Here is a 27,205-nt window from a genome sequence, read left to right on the forward strand (position 1 = left end):
ATTGCTGAGCGCAATGTGGTCCGATCTGACATCATGGTGCCTCCGCTGGATAGTATTTATGAGACTGTCCAGACTTACCACTGGGGATACCTCTACACCTGTGCATGCATTGTTCTCACCAGGCTGGTCAGACTCTTCTATGCCAACTTGGAGGTGGTACAGGATGATGATCGTGGGATGGTACTGCAGTCCACTATTGACGGGCACATCATCACTGTTGATCCCCAGATCATCAGTCACTTCATAGGCGTTCTAGTGCTTGATCTGCTCGGCAGTCCTTATAATGAGGTAGTGCTTCCTCCCTTTATGGACGATCTCCGAGAGTTCTTTCATTCAATTCCACAGGGAGAAGAGCGTGCTACCACCATCCGGATCGGTGCCTTGTCTCCCTCTCATCACAACCTCTGGCCAGTTGTCAGGCACAGTGACCTGATTCTGAAGAAGGCCCAGTTTGTTTATGCCATCCACCTCCGCTTGCCTTTTTGCCTGTGCAAGTATATTATGAGCGTTATGCTGGAAACCCGTGATGAGAGTAATACTGGTCTCCCCTTTGGCTGCCTGCTCACTCAGATCATTCTTCAGTCAAGCATCAACATTACTGGAGAACCAAAGATGAAGATTCAGTAACCCATCAGCAAGCAAACTTTGATGAAGTCTAATGCACAGCTGCGGAGAGATGACTCCAATGATGAGGTGCCCATCCCTCCTGCCATGCCAGTCGGCTTTCCAGACATGGCTTCATCCTCCCAGATAGTCCCACCTTCAGAGCCGGAGATCAACTTTTCACAGATAATGGAGGCTTTAGCTGCCATTCAGGGTGGCATGAGCACCATGCAGCAGTCCATCACCTCTATGCAGCAGGAGGTGCACTCCATCAACAAGCGGGTGGAGCAGAATCAGCTGGATCTCATGGAGTGCCTCAAGTATCATCATCCTGGCAGTAGTGATGATGAGGAGGATGGCCTAGGACTGCACCTATGGTAGAGGATGATTGAGTTCCTTTTGTTGTACTTTGTGTTGTTGTCGTTTTGTTTGAGACATTTGACTTATATTTTAATATGTTTTGTTAAGACATTTTGACTTATATTACTCTGTTTACCCTGGTCCTTCTGAGATCGTTAGGGGGAGTAATTTTTATTGCAGAATGTTGTAATTTTTATTACTCTGTTTTACCCTTTGTCCCATAGTAACAAAAAGGGGGAGTGATTTTTATTTTTGGACCGGGAATGTATTTCCAAACCGGTCAAGTGATTTTTGTCCCAGAATGGCCAAAGGGGGAGTCCGTTAGTTTGTGATTGGCCTCATTTTGTTTGGACAAAATCACTTGTATGTAAAGATGCTGTTTTACAAGGGATTTCGCTAAGTGTTTCGAAAGATTCTGCACTGCTTCCAAGTCAGAAGATTTTCGGTTCCCTGTCAGCCGTTCGGACGATCATGCCATCCCGTCCGAACGCTCATCTGTCCACTGTTCCATCCGTCTGGACGACGTGCCATACCGTCCGGACGCCCAGACAGACCTAGCATCATTCGTCCGGACCCTCTTCTGTATCGAGAAGCTTCTGTTCCAGCTTGCATCCGTCCGGACGTCTCAACAGCCCGTCCGGACGTCTCTCAGTATTCGACCAAGCTTCATATTCTTTCCAAGTTCATTTATGGGAAGATTGATGCAACCGTCTGGACGACGTGGATTCCTGTTCGGACACGCTTCTCCTTAAGGCAAGAATCGCAATTCAAATTCAACCTTCCGGACTCCAGTCTGCCATCGTCCGGACGCGTGTGCATCTGATATGGAAATTGCGGATTTAACTTCAACCGTCCGGACATTTACCTATCATGGTCCGAACGCGCGCACCACAGATATGGAAATTGCGTGTTGAAGATCAACTGTCCGGACGGCCATCCCCCTTGATCCGGACGCGCGAAAGCCTTATATGGAAATTACTTGCAACGGACATGCGACCGTCCGGACGATAGTGTCTCACCGTCCGGACGCGGCTCTCAAACAGGAAAGATTTTTAGCGAAAAATCTCAAAAATTCTGGTCTCACAGTTGTCCGTTCGAACGGCTCAGGTTCACTGTCCGGACGACATCCGTACATATTACTGCAGTCGCCCATTTGAACCCTCAGCCTATAAATAGAGGCCCCTGGGCATTGAAAACTGCAAGAATTCGGTATTGAATTCCTTCAGAGCTTAGAGAGTTATTTTGTGAAGTTATCGGAGCTGACTTGTTCTCTTTCAAGCCATTGCAAGTGTGTTGTTGCTGCGCTACAACTGAAGTCTATCTTAGGGGAAGGCCCTAAGGTAAAGGATTCCATTGAAGACCCCTTCAGGTAGGTGACCTGGTTGGGAAGCATTCGTGTTGGGTTACACGTTAGAGAGCAAGGTACAACCACTGCATCGGGTGTATGTGAGTGCTACTATCTTGTATCATGCTTTGTCTTCTGAATAGTAGATATCCTTGGTTTGACTGCCCTGGAGTGGTTTTTCTCTTAATTGAGTTTTCACTTCGATAAAAAAAATTCTTGTGTCATTTATTTTCAGCATTGTTATTTTTGTTGACACTTTGTGCACACACTTGCTATTTATTTTAGAAGTCAATTTCTGTTTTTCAATGCACAAAAAGACAAAGAGGGATGAGATAAAGCCAAAAGCACTCAAGAAATAACTCACTAAAAGCCAAAACGTGAGATTGTGGTGGGGTAGGGAGGAGAAATAGCGACCAGGGGTATATATAGCCTCTGTGGGGTCCCCGTCCGGATGGTGAATTAATATCGTCCGGACGTGCGCTGCCTCAGAACCATGCGGACAGGTCGCTCGCGTCTGGACGATTTATCCTTACCGTCTGGCCGTTGGTTTCCGCGCGCGTCCGGACTTAACCTGATCCCGTCCGGAGGACCAAGCTCCGCCCGTCCGGACTCCAAAAAAAATATCATCCGGACAACGAAAATCCACCCGTTCGGACGCTTCACACTGAAAAACAGAAAACTGAGGAAAATTTACAAAAAATCAATTTTTCTCAAGTCAGTTTCAGAACACGCATGTATAATCTACTGATAACACAATCAGAGAGCATCTCAAAACTAAGTAGTGATAAAAAAGAGAGTTTAGATTTTAATCAGCACAAATATTTTTCCTGGACATAGAAAATTTCAAATAGACAACTCAACTCATGTGTGTGTGAAGACTTAACCCGCAAGGTATGACTATCATAGATATGACAAAGAGCAACCAGATTTTCTAGACAAGGGAGAAAATCAGAGACAGAGAAGTCAAAAGTCAAACCTTATAACTTACTAGGGCCTAAGCACCCTCATCTGATACACTCCCCCTAAGATGCAGCACCTAAATGTTTTACTTGTACCATGAAGGACAAAGTAAATGTTTTACTTGCACATAGAGGGCAAGGCATAAAGCAAATTCATCACATAAGCAGTGAATAATTAAGGCATGGAATTCATATGATTTACTACTTGATTCTTATGATGCTGCAATCTAGAGGGAATGCCAGAGTTTTTAGGTTCTAGGTTCAACTAGCATGTGGTCAATTTGGCCATCTTATCAGTGACTTCTTCCATTATCCACAAATTCTAGAAACACAAAGTCAGAGAAGGAAAGATGTACCTTTAGGGGAGTCGTGGATATGGTACATTTTTCATCGCATGAGAAAAGAAGCTATCCTACTTTTGCATATACAGGAAAACACTTGGCACATTATAGTCAGAAACTCTAAAATATATCTAAGCAAAGTAAATTAATACCTAAAGAATTGAGATATCAGGAGAAAACACATGCAATTATTTGATATGCCAAGAGAAAAAATATCTTGCAAATTCTCCCCAAATTTTTTTTATTTTTTTTTTTAAAAAAATGCAACATGGAAAAACATCATATGCAAGGCAAGATCAAACCTGATGATGCCAATACAGAAAAGCAGTCGCTCAACCTGCTTTTTCTGTCTTCCCAAAAAGTACCCAGAAAATTCTCTCAAGAGAAATAGGGTGCAAAACACAACTGATTCCTAGATTGCATACAAAATATAACAAGCAAGATAAGCAATCAAACCTGATGCCAAAGGATTAGGAACCAAATCCTAGGCATGAATACCCAAACCTGCTAGGTGCGTTTGTTCCCCCTCATGGGGTGACTGTCCTTCTTAACCCAAGTCTGCCTTCTAGTAGGTGGTTGCTGGCAGGACTGCATCATCCACTCCATCATACTCTGCATCCAGATAGGTGGCTCATTGAGGTACTGCCCTTCTTTCACCTTCTGAGGCCTCCTAAATTGCTTGGATTTGTTCTTGGAGTTGCCACTGTGATTGGCAGGTACAAATCTTTGCTGAGGCTGCTGATGCTGGGATGCTTGGTATCGTGGTCCATGAGATCAAGGAGCTTGATATCTTGGTGCTTGATGGTTTGGGGCCTGATACCATGGTGTCTGGAATTGGGCCGCAGGTCTAGTGCCATGATCAGTCTGTCGGGGCACTTCTTTCTTGGCCTTGGCTTTCTAAGCTTTTAGGAGGGAGCACTGAGGACGAACATGCCTATTAAGACTGCAGTGATGGCATATGGGAGGTCTTCTGATGGAATAAGGCTTCTGAGTGTCTGGGACATCATCATTGACCTTGTCCTTCCCTTTATCTTCAACAGTGGGAGGAGGCTCTGGGACTGTAGGTTTCACAAATACAGTCTTTGAAGTAGAAGGAGCATCAGAAGAGGGAGCTACATACCCGAGACCTGTCTTGTCAGTTGGGATCTTCTGTATAGACAGCATACGAGTCAGCTTCTCATCAGTGACTCTTTCTAGCTGGAGCTGCGTCTCTAGTAGCTTTTCCTCGAGCTCTTGTATTCTGAGCAGCAATGAGCTCTTCTCAGTTTACAGACTGTTCAGATCATAGAGGTGCTGCTTACGACCTTCCCTCAGCTTCTGATACTCTATATAGAGTGTCTTGTAGGCCTCCTTGAGCATTCAAAACATCTGGGCCCTCTGGGATCCTTATTTTCTTCTTCCTCAGGTTCAGATTCTCTGGGAGCTTTCTTCACTTTTTCAAAAAACTTCTTTTTGAATTGATCATCTCTCATAAGTCTTCTGAAATTCTTGGCGTTAAGCCACAACTTTTTCTTCCTCCTCAGAGTCATCTTCAGATGAAGCTTCTACCTTCTTCTTGGAAGCTTTTAGGGCAATAGTCTTCAACTTCTTGACCGGGGGCAGAGACAGCTCATACGTTTCAAGAGATCCCACCAACTCTTCAATCTTCATCTCTTCTAGATCTTTGCTTTTTCCAATGGTTGTTAACTTGATCCTGAAACGCTCAGGCAAAGATCTTAGAATCTTTCGGACGAGTTTTACATCCAAGATAGGCTTCCCAAGACTCACCATGGAGTTTCTTAGGTCACTCATCTTGGAGTAAAACTCTCCAAATGTCTCATCTTCCAACATCTTAATTTCTTCAAATTTTGAAATCAACATTTGAAGTTTGGCAGATTTTATAACTTTCATGCCTTTATATGTTGTTTCCAAAATTTGCCATGCTTCTGTGGCTGATTCGCAATTTGAAATTTTTGCGAATTCTGATGGAGAAAGTGCTTGGTACAGAGCATGGAGGGTTTTATCATTTGAAAGACGTGCATTTTTCTGAGGGACTAGTTCGAGGGTTCCATCCTCTGGTTTGGTCCAACCAGTTTCAACAATACTCCAACAGTGAATAGATTTCAGAAAGAAACGCATACGTTCATTCCAATAGCCATAGTTCGTACCATCAAAGGCAGGAACAGAATTAAGAGTTTGAGACATGATAAAAAATAGAAGTCAAAAAAAATATAACACTCAAGAAATTAATCTTCTCAGAGTGTACCAAGCTCTAATACCAATTGAAAAACAGAAATTGACTTCTAAAAAAAATAGCAAGTGTGTGCACAAAGTGTCAACAAAAATAACATTGCAGAAAATAAATGACACAAGGATTTTTGTTAACGAAGTGGAAACTCAAGATGAGAAAAACCACTCCGGGACAGCCAAACCCAGGATATCCACTATTCAGAAGACAAAGCTAGATACAAAGTAGTAACACTCACATACCCCTGATGCAGTGGTTGTACCTTGCTCTCTAACGTGTAACCTAACACGAACGCTTCCCAACTAGGTCTCCTACCTGAAAGGGTCTTCAATAGAATCCTTTACCTTAGGGCCGACCCCTAAGATAGAATTCAGTTGTAGCACAGCAACATCACACTTGCAATGGCTTGAGAGACAAATCAGCTCAAATAATCTTACAAATAACTCTCCAAGCTTTGATGGAATTCAATACCGAATTCTTGCAGTTCTCAATGCCCAGGGGCCTATTTATAGGCAAAGGTTCAAATGGGTGACTGCTGTAATATGTACTAACGTCGTCCGGACGGTGAACCTGAGCAGTCCGGACGGACAACTGTGCGACCAGAATTTTCGCTGAAAATCTTTCCTGTTTGAGAGCCGCGTCCAGACGGTGAGGTACTGTCGTCTGGACGGTCGCATGTCCGCTGCAAGTAATTTCCATATAAGGCTTTCGCGCGTCCAGACCAAGGGGATGGCCGTCCGGACGGTTGATCTTCAACATGCAATTTCCATATCTGTGGTGCGCGCATCTGGACCATGAAAGGCAGGCGTTCGGACGGTTGAAGCTAAATCTGCAATTTCCATATCAGATGCACGCCCGTCCGGACGATGGCAGACTGGCGTCTAGACGGTTGTATTTGAATTGTGATTCTTGCCTTATGTATGAGCGCGTCCGGACGGGAATCCACGTCGTCCGGACGGTTGCATCAATCTTTCCATAACTGAACATTGAAAGAATCTGAAGCTTGGTCAAATACTGAGAGGCGTCCGGAAGGGCTGCTGAGACGTCCGGATGGATGCAAGCTGGAATAGAAGCTTCTTGATGCAATGAAGGGTCCGAACGGAAATACATGTCGTCTGGACAGATGATGCTAGGTCTGTGGGGCGTCCGGATGGTATGGTACGTCGTCCAGACGGATGGAACAGTGGACAGATGAGCGTCTGGACGGATGGCACAATCGGGATGGACGGGATGGCAGGGAACCGATTCTTCTGACTTGTAGAATCTTCTGAAACACTTCTGAATAGTGGAATCCCTTGTAAAAACAGCATCTTTACATACAAGTGATTTTGTCCAAACAGAATGAGGCCAATCACAAACTAACACTTACAAAAAACCTAATTCTGCTCAAAATCAGACTCTGGTGAGTTGGCGTCTGGATGAAAGTTAGCCTTGTCTGGACGGTCTTCTGCAACCGCCTTTCCAGAATAGCATGATTCTTCCCATAATAGGACCATGTTCGAATGGCTTGGTTGAGCGTCCGGACGGTCTTCACTGTCACTCCTTTCTGCGTTCGTAAAGGAAACTCGAAATATTCTGGAATGATGGGTAGCATTCGGACGTGTTGCCACGTTGTTCGAACGTCTTGCAGAAACTTCCCAAACAGTATCCACTGAATTCCAACTCCGTGTAGAACTTGGAGTAGCTTGACCTAGTGTTAGGACGGTGTTGCTCGGTCGTCTGGACGTCTTTAATGCTGAAGCTTCTAGACACTGTGGGGCGTCTGAACCTCTTCAAAGGACTGTTTCGATGGTTGCACAGAAACCGGTTAATCTGACTTGAAAATTGCATGGAATCTTCATGGACATCTTCTAGAAACTTGTGACCAGACACATGGCTTGAAACGAACACTGTCCATTTAACTTGAAGACTCTGAATAAAACAAATAAAACCTTTTTAAAATGTAACCGTTACGTAAAGTATTTTTGTCAACCAGAATGTTGCCAACATAAAATACTAATAAATAAAGCATAAAGCATACCATACCCCCAAACTTAAATAGCACATGGTGTTCAATGTGTGGAAAGAAAAACATACCTGGGGGATAGAGGATGCAACACAGAATCATGGGGATGGAGGCAGTGGTGCACGGGGAAATATGCTCGAGACATGTACAAATCTCTCCAGAAGAGACTGCAGTAGCTGCTGAGTGTATTTGTGAGCCTACTAAGTCCCCATCACAAAGATGTATATACTTTGCTCGTGTGATATGCTCATGGAATAGGGCTTCATCATTGTCCTTATATTGAGCTTCATCCTCCTTAGAAGAAGTTGCATCTTCCCTAAATTGATCCTCATCCATGGCCTTGGGAGAATCCATCTCCTCAACGGTTTCCGCCTCAACTACGATGGGGGTTTGTTAACACATATGGGAAGTGCTCTGGTTCCATTACTTTAGGCCGAACTTTGGAAAGTCTGTTATGATGAAGTCTTCATCTAGGAAAGCCACCCCCTTTACATGCAGGAGCTGAGTAATAAGGAAGGGGAATGGTAGGGACTAAGTCTCTGTAGCCTTTGTTCTTTTGGCGAACAACCCTTTCCCAACACATGTGCATTTGATCCCAAATAAGAACTGGTGCGGAGAACCAATAACCGCTATGGATGGCATACAACAGCACTAAGAAGGAGCCGCATCTCTGACTTTTGTGCCCCAAAGGACACACATTTTTCTGTAAGACCGTATCCACAAACCAGAGGTGTGGTAGCAACATGAATTTGCTTGTGCACTTGCTGTGCTCATTCGTGTAGCGGCCACCACACATATCATCAACCATGGCTTGCACTGTGAGGCCAATAGGGGCGACCTAGAGTAAGAACGATATCGCTTGGAGTAACCTCGAGATCAACCCCATCAAGGGAAGTGGAGATAATGCCTGACCGTTCACAATTATAGGACAGATTTTGGTAGAACAAATTGACATGGTGTTGGTAAGCCATGTTGGTGGCTAGGTGGAAAAATGATGCCAAGCCCTGCCACTTGAATTCCCAGATAGCCCACCTTCTAGCTTGAAAGTTTTTGAATTCATCCTTGATCATAAATTGAGTCTCAAGATTGAGTCTCCAGTGTCGCCACTCACCACTAGTGAAGGCGCTGCGAGCATTGGAGCGAGATGTAGAGGCCCGAGTAGCATGCATGCTGAAATTTGGTTGGGGAATCTATCAAGCCTGTAAAAACATAAATCAAAGTGAGAGAGAGAGAGAGAGAGAGAGAGAGAGAGAGAGCAGATCGGTTTAGGGATGACCAGATGGAGTGAGTTGCTGCTGGGAGGGAGAGAGAGCTCGAACGTTTGTGAGTGAAATGAACAAATGGGCCTGATTTCTCTTATAAAAAGAGTCACATGCCCTTTCTTTGCGACTGTAGTCAAGCACTTTTTGAAAGTGTGCTCGAGCCTCATGGATGCCTGATGCGCTCGAGCCCTCATGATGTGCACTCGAGTGGAATGGTCCTATACTCAAGTGTAGCTGAGCTGAGCTGAGCTTGAGCTCACTTGTCTTGGTGAATGCTGGATTTTGCCTTTAATCCGAAAGATTACTTGTGTTTTTCCCTTGGTTCTTAAGAGTGTTGTTAACATAAAAACAATGCAAAACAATCATATCACAATGAAACTATGCAAGCTAAAGGGGTTGAATGTGCAACATTCAATGCTCATCACAACTCGCAATAGCCCCGGCAACGGTGCCTAAAATTGATGTGGTGTGGAGTGTACCAATAATAAAAACCACTCTCAATAGAACGAATCCTTGGATAAGGTCTATTTGAGGGTGTCGAACCTCAAGGATTGTTGGTATTTTATAGTTAAGTTTATCAAGATTAATTTTAATATAATCCAGAAAACAAAATTTGATTGATTTTGTAGCAATTATTACTAAAGTAAAACATAATTAAAAGTGTAACGTAATCAAGAGAAATATAGGGTATTGATGTAGCCCATTCCAAGTCGTAATGGTGTAATTGTTTTTTCTCTTGGAAATTTTATGAATATGAGTATTGGTTGTTTAATCTTGAGATTATTTCTAATGTTTATATTCTATTTTGATAAATCTTTTATCTTATCTTAGAAAAATATTTATCTTGATTGAACTCAATGTTCATATTTTCTGTGATTATGTGAATGATGATTTTACAACGGTTTTAATCGGAAAAAAAAAATCAAGAGGGTTTGATAGGCCATGCCTAGGAAAAATAAATTGCTTTACACCCTAGTTTGTTTAATTTAGGTAAATCGATTTACACATTGCCAAAAGATGAGTTATGTTTATCGCTTGAATATGTGTAAGCTAATTAGAATATTTGATAGCCCATGCCTTGGAATAATGAATTGTTCTACACCCTAGTTTAGGTAGAGTATTCATACATTGCCAAAGATGAACTATGCTTATTTCTTAATAAAAGAATTTTCTTGACGACATCATTAGGTGCTTGACACACACACGGGTCATAATATTCATGTACGTGAAATTCCTATGTTAAATGCAATTTACCATTATGATGAGGTTAGAGGTGAGATCAATCCCCTATATTTCTCCTAATTATATTACACTATTAATTACCTTTTACTTTAGTAATAATTGCTACAAAATCAATCAACTCTTTTTCTAGATTATATTAAAATTAATCTCGTTTAACTTAACGATACAAAACCAACAATCCTTGAGGTTTAATACCCTCTCATAGAACCTATTGATAAACGTTGAATATTGCACATTTAAGCCATTTAATTTGAATATGTTAGGCCTTTAGTTTAGTTGTAATATTATGCTTTGCATTTTTTATTTTTTATTTTTATGTTAATAGCATTCTCAGAACTTAAAGGAAAAACACAAGTACTTCTTTGGTTTTTAAGCTTCAAAAGCAGCAAAAATGAAATCCAGCATTCTGCAAGGCAAAGGGCTCAAGAGCAACTTACCTAGGCTCAAGTGCAGCACCCAGCTTAATGAGCTCGAGCGCATTACCCAGAACATCAAGCTCGAGCGCACATCAGGAAGCTCAAGCACAAACCTCAATCCACGTTCCAACGCTCGAGCACAATTCAGGATAGGCTCGAGCGTAGTCGCGCGGTAGAAACTGGCAGTAAGGCAAAATCAGAAAAATGAAAGAAGTTTTACTTCTCCTACTTGGATTAGAAGTCCTAGAAGATCACGAATTGGACTAGGGTTTCTCTTGTACTCTATAAATAGACCTCTAATTCGTGCTTTAAGGGTATGCTACAATAGAGAATAGAAATCAATAAGATTTGTGGCTAGTTTTAGGGAGAAAAATAGTTCAAAGTTCCAGGAGCTTCTTAGGATGGATTTCTCTCTGACAAAGACGATTTCCAACAACTCCATGAGCGGCTAACTCATCCGTAAGGTATTGAGTAGCCATTTCCAAGTAATGATGGTGTAATTGTGTTTTTCTTTGGAAATTCTATAAATATGAATAATTGTTGTTTAATTCCTTGAGATTATTCCTTAATGTTTATATTCAATTTTGATAAACCTTTTATCTTGTCTTAGAAAAATGTTTGTCTTGATTGAACTCAACGTTCATATTTTCTATGATTATGTGAATGATGGTTTTATAATAGTATGAATGGACACAATTTAAGAGGGCTTGATAAGCCATGCCTAGGAAGAATAAATTATTTTATACAGTAGTTAGTTTAATTTAGGTAAATCAATTTACGCTTGCCGAAAGATGAGTTATGCTTATTCTTTGATTGCGTGTAGCTAATTAGGAGATTTGATAACCCATGCCTAGGAAGGATGAATTGTTTTATACCCTAGTTTTGGTAGAGCATTTATTCCTTGCCGAAATATAAACTATGCTTATTTCTTAATAAAAGAAATTTCTTGACGACATTGTTGGATGTTTGACAAACACGCATGAATCATATCATTCATGTAAGTAAAATTCTCATGTTAATTTATCATTATTATGAGATTAGTGCTGAAGTCAATCCCCTATAACTTCTCCATACTATCTTATCTTTACTTTTATATTTTTATTTAGTTTCAATTATAAAACCAAAAATCAAACTTCTTTTCTGAATTAGATTAGAGTTAATCTTAGTAACTTAACAACCAAACCAGCAGTCATTGAGGTTCGACACCCTCACATAGACCCTATCCTGCAAAGATTCGTTCTATTGCAAGTGGTTTATTTTATTATTGATACGCTCACGACCACATCACCTATCTTACAAGGGTTTTCTTGAGATGGTGCTAAATTTTCAATACGTTGATCTCACCAAGAGAAATTTGGATGATTCCTCCAGCCCGTGTTATAAGAATTGGAGTATGGATCATGACCCGGTCTAGCGAAAGCTGCGGTCACCTACTCATGAGAAGTGTCAGAAAACTGGTTACCTGTAGGGCAATCATTTGCATGGTGCAAAGGATGAGAGCATAATGCACAATCCTCATGCTAAATATGAGTGGGAGATGCAAAGGTAGCAGAAAAGCCAGCTGCCATCGATTGGTCTAGCTTTCATGATAGTGCATCCACCTTAATAGTTACCTCCAAGGGGTTGCTCACTACACAAATATCTTCAGCCGTTGGAACTTTTGTGGCATGTGTCTAACGACTGGATGAGGCATGCTGTATGGAGTTCTTGCCGAGGTTCTCAAAGAGGGTCCATGCTTCATTTTCACTTTTCAACATGAATGTACTGCTGCAAAAAGAATTTACCATCTGTCGATGAGGTTCGGTCAACCCGTCATAGAAACACTGAACAAGTTGCAATTTAGGGACAACATGGTGTGGGCACTTCCAGAGTTGGTCTTTCATCATCTCCCATATCTCATAGAACAACTCTCCTTCAGCTTAGGAGAAACTAATAATAGCTCTCTGTATTTGATTGGTCTTTCCGATGGGAAAGTACTTCTTGAGGAATGATTGTTTTTCGCTTCCAAGGAATGGGGAACCAATGCTTAGCCTTCTCCTTTAGAGAGAAGGGGAAGAGACGCATCTGTAAGGCAGCATCCTCTAAAAAACTCTGCAGCTTGATGGTAGAACAAATTTTTAGGAACTCATAGAGATGCTTGTATGCACTACAAAAAAAACCGACATTTTATGACGTTTTTTAAACGACACTTTCACTAAAAAAAGGTCACGAATCAGTTGGTGTCATTTATTCCGCAACGCTTGCTTTTGGTCGTGATACCACAAGTTTCTATTTTTATTTTTATTTTTTTTTTAACAACGCTTCTTTTGTAAGCGTCATAGATTTATTTTGTAAAGGATGCATTTTTTGTGTGATGCTGACATAGTAAATATCATTATTTTTGTGACGGCTACTGTATAAAAGACGTTAAAATTTTATGATGCTTATGTATCAAACGTCATTATTTTGTCACACTTACGGTATAAAAGATGTAAAAATTTTATATGACGCTTATGTATTAAACGTCATTATTTTGTGATGCCTAATGTATAAAGGACGTTGAAGTTTTATGACATTTTCTATGTAAACACAAGTAATATTTCGATCAACCAAGTTATTTTCTTCAAACTTGTCAGTAAACTAGTTTAGTAACCATCACGACATAAGAAATTGCAAGTGTCCCAACACTTAAACTATCCCTTTTTCAAGGACATTATGAATTTCAAGAAATAATCACATTGTTGTGTCCTCTTATACCCAACAAACCAAGCAGGATGGAACTTTCTATTATATTATCTATTTAATATAAATAGATAATTTCCTCCAAAGCAGAACCCAATGAAAAAAAAAAAAAATTTCTCACTTAAACATTTCATCAAAATATGATAGGCAAATTTTTCTAAAGGGTTTTCACAAGACAATTTGACAAATTTATCTAATTTTTCGTACATATCCACGCTCTAAGAATACAATGGAGCAACACGTTCACATGGGCATTATACAAATTCAAATAAAAAACAATGAAATTTATGGACAAAGAAGTTTCCACCCAAACCCACACATTCAAAGAAACCCACAACTAAAAATCTTACCTGTAAAATATATCCACTAGAGTGACGACATGAGTGGCTGGAGATCAACAAGCACCACCACCACGATGCCTCACACCGGGAAGAGTCAGAGATTCGAGCAGGGACGAGTCTGTCGCCGAGAAGAGCTACGAAGATGACGGGATAGGAGCAAGGTTGCAATTGAATTGGGGAATATTGTGGCTAATGGAAACGACGGCAGTGAGAAGATTGCGAACAGATTTCACAGCAGTGAGGCTCACGTATTGGCCATCAAGATTAGGATACAAATTTCAAAAATAAAGAGAGACCCTTGTGCGCCGTACGTGAGAAAGAAAGAGAGAGTTTCAAAAATTTCATAATAAAGACCCTAAAAACAAATTTCAAAATGGTGCGTTTGGGTATTGAATATTTCGAATATGAATAATATTCTGAATCTGATCATGGATTTCAAGGCAATGAAAATGTGTTTGGATGTTGAATATAATTTTAGATTCTTTTGAATATGTGTTTGGGTGTTGAATTTGAAAGATTGAAAAAAAGTGTTTTATAATAGTATAAAGTGATTGGAAATGATTGGATTGTATGGGTTTTTGAATAAAAACCCGGTTCGAATATTGAATAATATTACGAACCCCTGCGAGTTACGAAATTTTTGGTTTCTGTCATTTTTTAAAAAAAAGACGGTAGGTATGTCAATAATTCATGTCTCTTTTAACTGTTTAAATGATGTGAATACAATCACTGCTTTATTCAGGTTGCTTAGAGCACTCCAGTGGTTTATGTAAGTTTTTATCTAGAATAGCTAACGAAAACTCACTTTTGTTAGTTTAGATAACCACTTTTTAACACCTTCTTCCATCAGCTTATCTAAATTTCTTCTCTATTTTATTAAAATAATCAATTTTTAATTTTATTCATTTTAATTAAAATCACATCTTCACCAAAAACACTAAATAAAACACCAGAAAATTATACACACACCGCACCACACCCAACCCAGCCCACATAAACTTCTACACAACCATCACCCCCTGGTTTCCAAGCACAGCAGGAAAAAAAAGGGAGTTGGATCCTCATCTTCCATGGCCAAGATCACACCTCACTCTGCCGTTAATTTCCTCATACACAAATACAGACCAAGCCCATGGTCCTCAAAACACAATGAATATTTCGGTGCTTTTCTGTGGGTACCAGCAGAGGGTCGACAGTTTCGGTGGGTGCCGGGTTTCCGGTGGGTTTCTGGGTGACTGCCGGCAATCTCTGTTGAGGTGATCTCCGGCGATTTGTGGGTGACGACAGTCTGGTGGTCTTCGGCAATTCGGGGTTCGCTCTCAAGGAAGCGCAGGTGGGGCATTCAGTGGCGTACGAGTTCAACATGGAGAAGGGAAAAGTAAAAAAAGAGAAGGAGAAGAAGATGAGAGAGAGACGCGGAGAACAAGAAGAAGTGAAGAGCTGAAAGAAAAGACGAGGAAAGTGTGTGTGTGTGTGTGTGTGTGAGAGAGAGAGAGAGAGAGAGAGAGAGAGAGAGAGAGAGAAAAGGAGAGAAAATGAAATAAAAAAGAGAAATCCTTCCTTTTCGGAAGGTGTAGCATTTGTGTTCACAACGCTTCATGTAGCGGCACAAATTACGGAATTAGGAAAAATGTATTCTAGCTTTTTGTTTAGATAATCCAATGGAGTGTGTTTTTAACATTTTGTTTAGCTACTTTAGCTTAAAGTTGTAAATAGATAATCCATTGGGAATGCTCTTACATAGGAATAAGTGACGTTAATTATTTACATCCTTTAGAGAAATCGTGAATTCACGTCATTTAGAAAAAAGTTGTGAAATCACATCCTTGACAAGAAACGTCAATAATTGACGTCGTTTATTCTAAAAAAACGACTTAATAAAGTCGGTTCACATATTTTATTTCTAAATGACGTTATATTTTACACTTTTGTCCTTTATAAATAAAGGATGACAAATTTACATCGTTTATAAATAAACGACATCAACTTACAAATTATTGATGCTTGTTTGAAACAACACAAAAAAGACATAAAATGTCTTCTTTTTTTCTTCTTCTTCTTCTTTTTTTTTTTTTTTTTTTTTTTTTTTTTTTTGTATTGATGGATCCTTATTGTTAAGTCCATGAAAGGATGATAACATTTGAATGATGCTAGATTTAATCTGATAGTGAGCTGCTGCAACTTGCAACAACTTAAGGCATGATGGTTAAGTGTAGGTGGACGGGATATAGTGATCCCTCAGCAACTTAGGTTGTTCTTATTCCTCAGCCATGATTTCAATGTTATATTCTCCAATCAGATCGGAGTCCTTTTCGGCCCGACATTTCCTCAACGTTTGCTCAATGTTTGGATCGCAAGATATGGTTGGTAATGATAACGATTGGCGACCAAGCATTCATTGCACAACAACAGAAAACAAAATTAAAAAATAATAACTTAAAAAGGAGAAGAAATTTCAAGTACTCTGCTAGTTGCAGTAAGTGCAATAACTACAGTAATACTGGTATAGGAAGGTGCGCTCAAGCTCACTATGTAGCAATGTTGTGCTGGAGCCCAATATGCTGCACTAGAGCTATTTTGGACAGTCAGTGCAAAATCTGAAACAGAAACCTAAAAAAGGAAATAAAAATTAAATAGTACAATTATCCTAAGCTATGAATCAATATTAAAATTAATCCCAACACTTTAATGACATAACTGTAAACAATCCCCGGCAACAGCACCAAAAATTGATGTGGTGTGGAGTGTACTAATAATAAAAACCACTCACAATAGAATGAATCCTTGTAAGATAGGGTCTATGTGAGGGTGTCAAACCTCAAGAATTGCTGGTTTTGTATCATTAAGTTACCATGATTAATTGTAATATAATCCAGAAAAAGAGTTGATTGATTTTGTAGTAATTATTACTAAAGTAAAACGTAATTAAAAGTATAACGTAATCAGTGTGTGTCAAGCACCCAATGATGTTGTCAAGAAAATTCTTTTATTAAAAAATAAGCATAGTTCATCTTTCGGAAAGGTATGGATGCTCTATCTAAACTACAGTGTAGAACAATTCATTCTTCCTAGGCATGGCCTATCAAATCCTCTTGATTTTGTGTCCATTAAAATCGTTATAAAACCATCATTTACATAATCATAGAAAATATGAAGATTGAGTTCAATTAAGATAAATAATTTTCTAAGGCAAGATAAAAGATTTATCAAAATAGAATATAAACATTAGAAACAATCTCAAGATTAAACAACCAATACTCATGTTCATAAAATTTCCAAAAGAAAATACAATTACACCATTACGACTTGGAAATGACTACATCAATACCCTATGGAAGGTTTTAACCGCTCATTGAGATGCTGAAAATCAGCTTTGTCGGAGAGAAATTCATCCCAAATCGCTGCTGGAAATTTTTCACTTTTTCCAAAACCCTAGCCTCTAATCCTATTGATTTTTATTCTTTAATGTAAACTTATCTGATCCTTTTAATCTGGACGAGTCTAGGGTATTTATAGAGAGGAAAAATGAAATCCTTCACGAATTTGTACATATAAGAACATCTAATCTAACTAGAAATTGTAAAACAACTCCTAAGTAAATTTGGTGTCTTGCTGTCAGCTTTGTCGCACAACTACGCTTGATCCCAGTTGATTATTGCGCTCGAGCGGAATGCTGGATTTTGCCTTTAAGTACGGAAGATTACTCGTGTTTTTCTCTTAGTTCTTGGGCTGGGGTGTGGAGAATTGGGAGTGAGGCAAATGTTAACATTTGGGGTGATAAATGGCTACCAACTCCTATGACTTATGTTTCAATCTCCGTGGCAATCCTTTTCAGAACATGCAAAAGTTGTCGAATTCATAGATCCAGATACTAAGGGTTGGAATGTGCCGATGTTAAAATGTATCTTCTGGACGGAGGAGGCCGAGATGATCTCCTAGATTTCGTTAAGTACATATCATCAACTAGATGTATTTTATTGGTGGGGCACCACCACGAGCGATTTCACTGTCAAGAGTACTTATCGCATGGAGAAAGAACACATTAAACGGCATAAAGGGGGGATTTTTACATGCCATGAACTGAGCAACTTCTAGAAGCTATTATGGGGTATGAAGGTACCAAACACTATAAAAATGTTTTTATGGAGGGCCTATAAAGATATCCTTCCTATAAAAGCAAATCTGCAAAAGTGAGGTATTAATCTAGATCCCTTCTGTATTTTCTGTAAGATGGCGAGTGAAACGACCAATCACATTGGCGCCGTTGCCGGGGAAATCGGTTCAAAAAATTGGTTTTTGTTTGATTGATTTTTTTTTTCTACTAGTTAGATAGATTTTTGTTTCATTTTTCTGTTGTTTAGCTTTTGTTCTGTATTCTAAGTTCTTTCTTTGTTTCTCCTGGATCTGTTCTGCAGCTTCTGCAACTTACTGGGTGCCCTGAAGAATCGATCGATCGAAAATAAATTCGATCGATCGAGTTTCAATTGATCAAGTTAGCATCTGCCTAATATAAAGTCGATCGATCGAAAAGATATTCGATCGATTGAGTTTTGATCGATCGAAATAGACTTCGATCGAACGAATTTCCTGCACAGCAGCAGCTCGGAACAAGGTGAGTATCTCTGGTCCAGTACTTCTTTTAGTCCATTTTGTTCATTTTTGTTCATAATTTGTTTCTGCTTGATAATATTTTGCTGTTTGTTTTATCTTTCTTTTAGTTCATTATAATTTAGTTCAAATTCTGTGTAGTTTGTGTTTCATATTACCCTCAATTTGTTTTGTTTTGTTCTAACAAAAAAAAAAAAAAAAAAAGAGTTTCTGTTCTGTTTCTGTTCCTGCAACATTTCAAAGATTCGATCGATCGATTTTCGATCGATCAACTTTATATTCGATCAATCGACCTCAACTCAGAAGGCAACTCCTGGATAAGATCAGTAGCAGAAATTTTTACCAAAAATTCTTTTTGGTCCCAATTTATAAGTATTCTTATTTTTACTTTTGCTGATATCTTTGTGTAAATTGTATGCATTTTTGTTAGTCTTTACCTTTTATCTTAGTAGTGTTATTTTTCTTTTAATTCAAAAAAAAAAAAAAAAACATTTTTTTTTGCTAGTGTGGGTCTACTTAGCTATCTAAGGGCAATGACAATGTGAATTCTGGCAAGGAAAGGTCTTGGGATTTAAGTGTGTCCAGTGTGACCCCCTTCACCTACCTGGGAACTAGCCTAGATTGTACTTTGGAGAACTTTGCTCCCCATTAGCAAATTCTTTTCTTTATTTTTGTTTGTCTTTTGGTTAAACATTTGTGTATGTTTGGTGTATGCTTGGTAGAAGATCATTGAACCTAGACTTGACATCTTTAGATCCAGAAATTGAAAGAACTCTTAGGAGAAGGCTTAGAAATTCTGTTGAGATGAGAGATAACATGCATGTGGATGAGAATGAGAGGAATCGGGGAGAAAACGTTGATCATACTAGGACACTTAGGGATTTGTTTGCACCCGTTGCAACAAATTCTCCTTCATGTATAGTGTTACCCCCAACCAATGCCACTCACTTTGACCTCAAGCCTCATGTCATCCAACTCCTACCCGCATTCCATGGCTTGGACCTCGAAAATCCTTATAGCCATGTGAAGAAATTCAAAGACATCTATGCCACCTTCAAATTTCAAAATTTTTCTGAAGAGTCTGTGCATCTTAGACTATTTCCTTTCTCACTCCATGATAGAGCCAAGGCATGGTTGGATTCAAACATGCCTGGCTCCATCACTTCTTGGGAGAACTTGCTAAACAAGTTCTACAACAAATTCTTCCCCATGTCCAAAGTCAATGAGTGTAGGAAGGAGATAAGCTCATTTACTCAAGAAGAAGATGAGAAATTTTCTGAGAGTTGGGAGAGATTTCAAGATATGCTGATTAAGTGCCCTCCACATGGATACGAGAAGTGGAGACTCGTGCAATTTTTCTATCAAGGATTAACTCAATCCAACCGTAGCATGATCGAGTCGATGAACAGAGGCGCATTTCTGAGTTTGACGGGAGAGGAGGCGTATAGGACCTTAGATCAATTATCCGACAATTCCCAACAGTGGGATTTTTCAAGCTGTCGAGATAAAGTTGCTCACATTTAGAAGAAGGGAGGCATCTACGAGGTTAAGGAGGATGTAGAATTAAAAATGAAGATAGATGCCCTTACCAAAAAGGTCGAAGCCCTAGTTGTTAGCAAGTCCATAAATGATGCCCATCCATTCCATGTTGACTGCTGTTCCATCTGTGCTAGTCCCATGCACTTAGCACAGACTTGCCCATCATTGCCGACTTTTGTCGAGTCACCAATGGAGCAAGTGAACGCTTTCAACGATTATCGAAAACAATCCAGTGGACCTTTCTCCGAATCATACAATCCAGGGTGGCGGAATCACCCTAATTTCTCATGGAAGCAGAATCAGCCGATGACCCAAGGGGGAGCTCCACACCAAAGCCATACTCAATACCCCCCGGGATTTCATCAGCCGGTTCACCATCAAAGCCGTCCCTCCCAGCCAGCACCGACATACCAAGCCCCTGCTAAATCCTCTGCCTCTTCTTCACAGTCTTCTTTGGAAGACACTCTTAAGGCATTCATTTAGCTTACAGGGCAATCCATCAATGATGTGAAGAATGCTACCATGGTGAACACTCAAGTTATTGCCAAGATGGAGACCCAGATCGGGCAAATCGCTAGTCACCTGGGGGAGAGAGAGAAGGGAAAGCTCCCTAGTCAACCTGTGCCAAATCCAAAGTTGCAGTTCCATGAGGGAAGTTCATCAAATGCAGTGCATGGGTTGGAGCATGTGCAAGCCGTTGTCACACTTAGGTCAGGGAAACAAGTAGACAACCAAGTGGTTCACCCTGAGGAGAACCCTGCTGCACAAGAAGGACAAGGAAGCAGGAGCGTAGAGAAGAGAGATGCCGAGCCATCTACATTAGCTCCAACCATAGAGACTCCTCCTAGGTCGTTCATACCTAAGGCGCCATTCCCTGATAGACTTCTCGCGCCAAAGAAGGGAGGAAATTTTGAGGACATTCTGGAGGTGTTCAAGCAAGTACAGATTAACATCCCGTTTCTTGATGCCATCCAGCAGGTTCCGTCTTATGCCAAATTCTTGAAGGATTTGGTAACTGTAAAGCGGAAAACCAATGTCCCGAAAAAAAGTTTGCTTGACCGAGCAAGTCAGCTCAATCCTCTAGTGTAGGCTGCCTATCAAGTATAAGGACCCCGGATGTCCTACTATTTCCTACACAATAGGCATCAGCCACATTGAGAAGGCACTGCTAGACCTTGGAGCCAGTGTCAATCTCCTACCCTATTCAGTTTACCTGCAATTGGGGTTAGGAGAATTGAAGCCCACCTCCATGACACTGCAGTTGGCTGACCGGTCAGTTAAGATACCACGGGGAATAGTGGAGGATGTTTTGATTAAGGTGGACAAGTTTTATTTCCCCGTGGATTTTATAGTGCTAGATATTGAGCCTGTACAGAACGTTGGAGTTCAAATACTGGTGATCCTCGGGTGACCATTCTTAGCTACGGCTAACGCCCTGATCAACTGTAGGATGGGGGTAATGAAGATCTCTTTCGGCAATATGACAGTGGAGCTGAACATCTTTGACATCAGCAAGAGGCCAAGGGAATGCTATGAGATCGGAAGTGCTTGCTTGATTGAGTAGATCATAGAGGAAGAATCAAGCACTAAAGACCCCCTGGAGGCATGCTTTGCTCAGTTCGGAGAGGATCTGGACTTGGATGCGTTACTTGAGCAAGCAAATGCTGTTTTAGAGTTTGCTCCTCTGGAGAGCAAGGAAGAAGAGGAGGCAACAGTACCTGAGCCTCCTAAGAAGGAACTTAAGCCCCTGCCGGACAATCTTAAGTATAAGTTCCTAGGTCCAGCCGAGACTTTGCCTGTAATCATAGCTTCAGATATACATGCTGCTCAGGAGGAGAAATTGTTAGACGTTTTGAGAGAGCATAAGGAAGCTATAGGCTGGACCATAGAAGATATTAAAGGAATCAGCCCCTCGGTGGTTATGCACAAGATACATCTGGAGGAAGACACCAAACCATCGAGGGAGCCACAGAGAAGGCTCAACCCGACCATGCAGGAAGTCATCAGAGGAGAAGTAATCAAGTTATTGGATGCAGGAATCATCTACCCAATCTCTGACAGCAAATGGGTGAGCCCTATTCATGTCGTGCCCAAGCGAGCTGGAGTAACGGTCGTGCAGAACAAGGAGGGCGAGTTGGTACCAACTCGAGTACAGTCTGGATGGAGAGTCTGCATCGACTACCGCAAGCTGAACACCGCCACCAGGAAAGATCACTTTCCTCTTCCGTTCATTGATCAAATGGTGGAGCGGTTGGCCAGGCACGAGTATTACTGCTTTTTGGATGGTTATTCTGGATATAACCAGGTCCCTGTGGACCCTGAAGACCAAGAGAAGACGACCTTCACTTGTCCGTTCGAGACATTCGCCTACCGACGCATGCCCTTTGGGCTATGCAATGCACCCGCTACTTTTCAGCGGTGCATGATCAGCATTTTTTCTGACATGGTGGAGCGGTTCCTGGAGGCATTTATGGACGACTTCTCAGTCTTCGGTTCATCTTTTGAGGAGTGTTTGCATCACCTCACGTTAGTCTTAGTGAGGTGCAAAGAGAAGAACCTGGTGCTCAATTGGGAGAAGTGTCATTTTATGGTACAACAAGGAATTGTGCTCGAGCACATCATCTCTCATCGGGAGATTGAGGTAGACAAGGCGAAGGTAGATCTGATATCCAACCTTCCGCCCCCACGAACGGTGAAAGAGGTTCGCTCTTTTCTGGGCCATGCAGGATTTTATCGGCGATTCATCCAGGACTTCAGCAAGATAGCTCGGCCCTTGTGCAAATTGTTGGTGAAGGAAGCCCCTTTCATTTTTGACAAGGACTGCAAGAAGGCATTTGGGGCCTTGAAGGCAATTCTCACGTCCACACCCATCATTCGGCCCCCGAGCTGGGGTACACCTTTCAAGATCATGTGTGACGCATCCGATTACGCCGTTGGAGCTGTGTTGGGGCAGGGCATTGACAAACTCCCCCACGTCATTTATTATGCAAGTCGAACTCTGAACGACGCCCAGCTGAATTCTTCGACCACTGAGAAGGAGCTGCTGGCAGTCGTATTTGCTCTGGATAAGTTTCGATCCTACCTACTAGGATCGAAAGTCATCATCTACTCGGATCACGCGGCATTGAAGTATCTTTTCTCCAAAAAGGATGCTAAATCTCGCCTCATTCGGTGGTTTTTGCTCTTACAAGAGTTCGACATTGAGATTCGGGATAAGAAGGGTTCCGAAAATGTGGTGGCCGATCATCTTTCGAGGATTACCGTGGATTTCACGGAAGAAGCCGTCCCCATCTCTGAGACCTTCCCCGATGAGCAATTGATGCATATTGCTCATGCTCACTCACCATGGTTTGCTAACATAGTGAACTATCTTGTTACCGGTCAAGTGCCTTTGCATTGGGAGCGGCAAGATAAGTCCAAATTCATGTATGTGGTGAAGAATTTTTTCTGGGACGATCCTTACTTGTTCAAGTATTGTCCCGATCAGATCATTAGGAGATGCATTCCCGATCCTAACCAATCCAGTGTCATTTCCTTCTATCATGATCATGCCTGTGGAGGCCACTTCAGTGCAAAGAAGACCGCTGCAAAGATTTTGCAGTGCGGTTTTTACTGGCCCACCATCTTTCAAGACGCTCACACTTATTGTGTTTCATGCGAGCGCTGTCAGAAGCTAGGGAGTATTTCACGCCGAAATATGATGCCCCTCAACCCCATTCTTATTGTTGAAATCTTTGATGTATGGGGCATCGATTTCATGGGACCTTTCCCGACCTCCTTCAGCTATCTGTACATACTAGTTGCGGTGGACTACGTGTCCAAATGGGTAGAGGTTGCTACCTGCAAGACCAACGACCACAAAGTTGTGGTCCAGTTTTTAAAGGACACTATATTTGCTTGTTTTGGTACGCCTTGTGTGACGACCCATTTTTTTTTTTTTTTTTTGGATAAAATATTTATTAAACACAAAAAGGGTCATCACAGTGGCACGACTACGTGTCGCTCAGCCAACATACATACATGCTCCATATCATGTACCTGATATTCAGAGTAATATCTAACAGCGGAATAATCATAACGTTACATCTCATAACGGAAAGCACATCTAAATATACATGTGGTCCTTACAAAAGAGCCATATATCTGTCTAACTGTTTAAGGCTACAATTCCACTAATACAAAAGAATGGCTACACAAAAGAATATGTGACACCTACGTTACTAGCCATATACAAAATACCCCAAAAGAGTGAACTCCATAGTCCAACTCAATACGACTGTCGCGGTGTGCTTCAATCGTAATATCCCAAATACGCAGCTACGGGGTCCTCCTCTAAGTCAGGTGTACCTGCAGTCAAATGGACATCATCTATACGGTTGTGGGGGTTTGCCACATCCGTATAGGTGAAATGATGAGTTCACCGCCTTAGTGATATTAAACTTACTGAGTTTTCGCAAAGAACCAACTTTTCCTTTTAGTCTCGCGTACACTATAACAGCTACCAATTTATAAAATTTTGTTTGAAAACTCCCGTAGCTAATTTAGCGAACACCGACTATCAGAAAACATTTAAAACATACTATGTAGTTGGACCCATACGTAGGAGTTCCATTGGCATGGAAGCAACCACGTATAAACCCACCTACAATAATACTTTTATGTTGGTAGCTCAAATGCACATAAGTCTAACGTTATTAACTGTGATAACACTGTGCCTCAGGGCATTACAACTTCATGTCAAAGCACATAGTTGTCCATGCGGTTATTAGAGTAGGACTCTGATATCCAGGCACTTCTTACTGATGTACAACGACAATCCATCTACCTACTCCCAAGCCACACCGATATCGCAACCAATAACATCAAAACCAAGCACACTAAGCTTAAAACATGCCATCTCGCTCATTAGTACAAGCTTACTATCATTTTCCGAACATGGTTAACACAGAATCCTAGGGCATTACAACTTCATGTCGAGCACGTAGTTGTCCATGCGGTTACTAGAGTAAAACTCGAGTATCCAAGCACTTCTTACTGACGTGCCACGACAATTCATCTACCTACTCCTAGGACGCTGTATTACTCATACCGAACCATGACAATATTCTTGTTCGTCCAAGCTCAATGTTCTGAAATTATGCAACTAGACGATAGCAGTATACATAAGCTCTTTTGCCATTAAAACTCTTAGGCATACTAATACGTCTAGTACAAAAAACTACAATATTCTATATCATGAAAACATTATACAATTTAACAATGATATGCATGCTCATGATTGTCCTTCCATTCCTTATGTCAATCCTTTCCTTCCTTGTGCTTTGTCCTTTCATTCCTTTCATTCTTTGTACTTTGTCCTTTCATTCCTTTTATGCTCATGCTTTATGCTTTACAATTCAAACTCTATTCCCTATTCTTTACAAATCATGCTTTCTTCAAATACAATAAACCAATTAACATGAAACTTTATCATTCTACTATGCATAATTTAAATCCCAACCGCAGCTCACATTCAAACACTTTAAAAATAATTCTACACATTTCATCCATTCATCATTTCATAACATCATTGATATTATTTGAACATAGTTGAAACTACTCAAATCAACCAAACAGATATATTCAACATACAGTTGGTTCGGATTCATAAAACACATATTTTTTGCAATTCTAATAATCATAAAATAATAGTTTCTCAGTGAGTAAAATATCACCTGACTGCTTGCACACCAACACTAATAAGTCCTAGGCTCAATCCACAAAGTGCCGCTGTACATAACATATTGCATCAATTTAGTTTTCATCCAATAATTACATTAATTTTCACTTTGAATCGCTCAATGACTATTCTACCCATCAATTGCCTAAGCTCATACCTAATAATAGTTCTAGGCTTATCAATAAAATCCTCAATTTATACAAATTACTAACATTAAAACCTAACCCTACAAATATTTATTTATTTATTTATTTTATAAAACTCATGGTTAATTTAGGGTTAATCATCACTATCACCACAATTAGCCCATAAATTAATAACCTAATTTGTAAATAATTAAAAACCTCAAATTAATTTCATCCATTAAATTAGGGTTTACCCAAACTCAACCCCAATAACAATATTTATGGACACAATGGCATTTACTAAATGTTAATCCCCTAAAATTCCACAAATATCAAATACTCAAAAATTAGGGCTTGAGGAAAAACTTACCCAAATTCTCCAAACTTCAACCCAAAGTTTGGGTAGCCTCAAGTAAACTCCAATAAGTTCAAATACCTAAAGAATATAGAGGATTAAACTCATATTTTAGGATTTTACCCAAAATCACAAAATCATGAGTTTAGTGTTTTACCTTAAAACAATCGGTAAGAACGTAGATCCGAGTGCAAGGATCACGTTTCCGAAAACGGATTGAAGATCCGACCGTTGGATCTTCGTAGATCGTAATTTTCTTGTTTAGAACTTCCACTTCTTTCCCTCCCTTTTCTTCTTTTTTTTTCTTCCCTTTTCTCCCTTTTTCTTCCTCTACCGAGACACTACTTGCCTCTCTTATTTCTCCCTTAAGTGAGGCGCATGCGCCTCACGTTCTACCTTTTCTTTTTTTTTCTTTTTTTCTTTTTTTTTATAACTGAAGGGCATCAGCCCTTCAGTCCTAAAATGGCCGAATGGCCATTTCAGATTCGGCCGTAGCCCAGTTTTAGTTTTTTTTATATATATATATATATATATATATATATATATATATATATATATATATATATATATATATATATATATATATATATATATATATATATATATATATATATATATATATATATATATATATATTTATATATATCTATATATATATATCTTTATTCATTTATTTTATTTTATTCCTTTTATTTTTCTTTTTATTTCTTATTTCTTTTGAAATTCTTAATTTTCTTTAGACCTTTAAAAATGTTTTCTGCATTTTATTTTCTTGGCTATAATTACTAGTCTATAGGATCAAAATGAAACATTTTGTTTTGTTTTACCACACCAAGTAGACCTATTTTTATTTTTATCCAATAAACCCATTAAATATTTTCTAGGACATCACACCTCGAGCAATTATTAGTGATGGTGGTAAGCATTTCTGCAATCGGGTCTTCGAGCAGCTGATGAAGAAATATTGCATCACGCACAAGGTTGCCACTCCCTATCACCCTCAAACGAGTGGACAAGTGGAGGTTTCAAACAGAGAG

At 40.1% G+C, this 27,205-nt stretch overlaps 1 protein-coding gene and 1 long non-coding RNA gene across 2 annotated transcripts; one reads left to right on the top strand and one right to left on the bottom strand.

Moving 5' to 3' along the window:
- Positions 1 to 13: 13 nt before the first annotated feature.
- Positions 14 to 27,205, top strand: LOC133852559 (uncharacterized; the record flags this gene model as incomplete). Its single annotated transcript, XM_062289331.1, has 9 exons — positions 14 to 36; positions 123 to 288; positions 4,325 to 4,453; positions 20,885 to 21,035; positions 21,112 to 21,131; positions 21,534 to 22,505; positions 22,605 to 23,495; positions 23,631 to 23,885; positions 27,053 to 27,205. Coding segments are annotated over exons 1-9 (2,760 nt in total), but the record flags the coding sequence as incomplete, so codon positions are not given.
- LOC133852363 (uncharacterized) lies at positions 24,159 to 26,527 on the bottom strand. The gene is made up of 4 exons (XR_009895923.1): positions 26,326 to 26,527; positions 26,184 to 26,249; positions 25,684 to 25,738; positions 24,159 to 24,337 (listed from the first exon to the last, which is right to left on the bottom strand). It is a non-coding gene; the product is annotated as an uncharacterized LOC133852363 (long non-coding RNA).

The sequence above is a fragment of the Alnus glutinosa genome, chromosome 12 (assembly GCF_958979055.1).
Source record: "Alnus glutinosa chromosome 12, dhAlnGlut1.1, whole genome shotgun sequence".
NCBI classification, from domain to species: domain Eukaryota; kingdom Viridiplantae; phylum Streptophyta; class Magnoliopsida; order Fagales; family Betulaceae; genus Alnus; species Alnus glutinosa.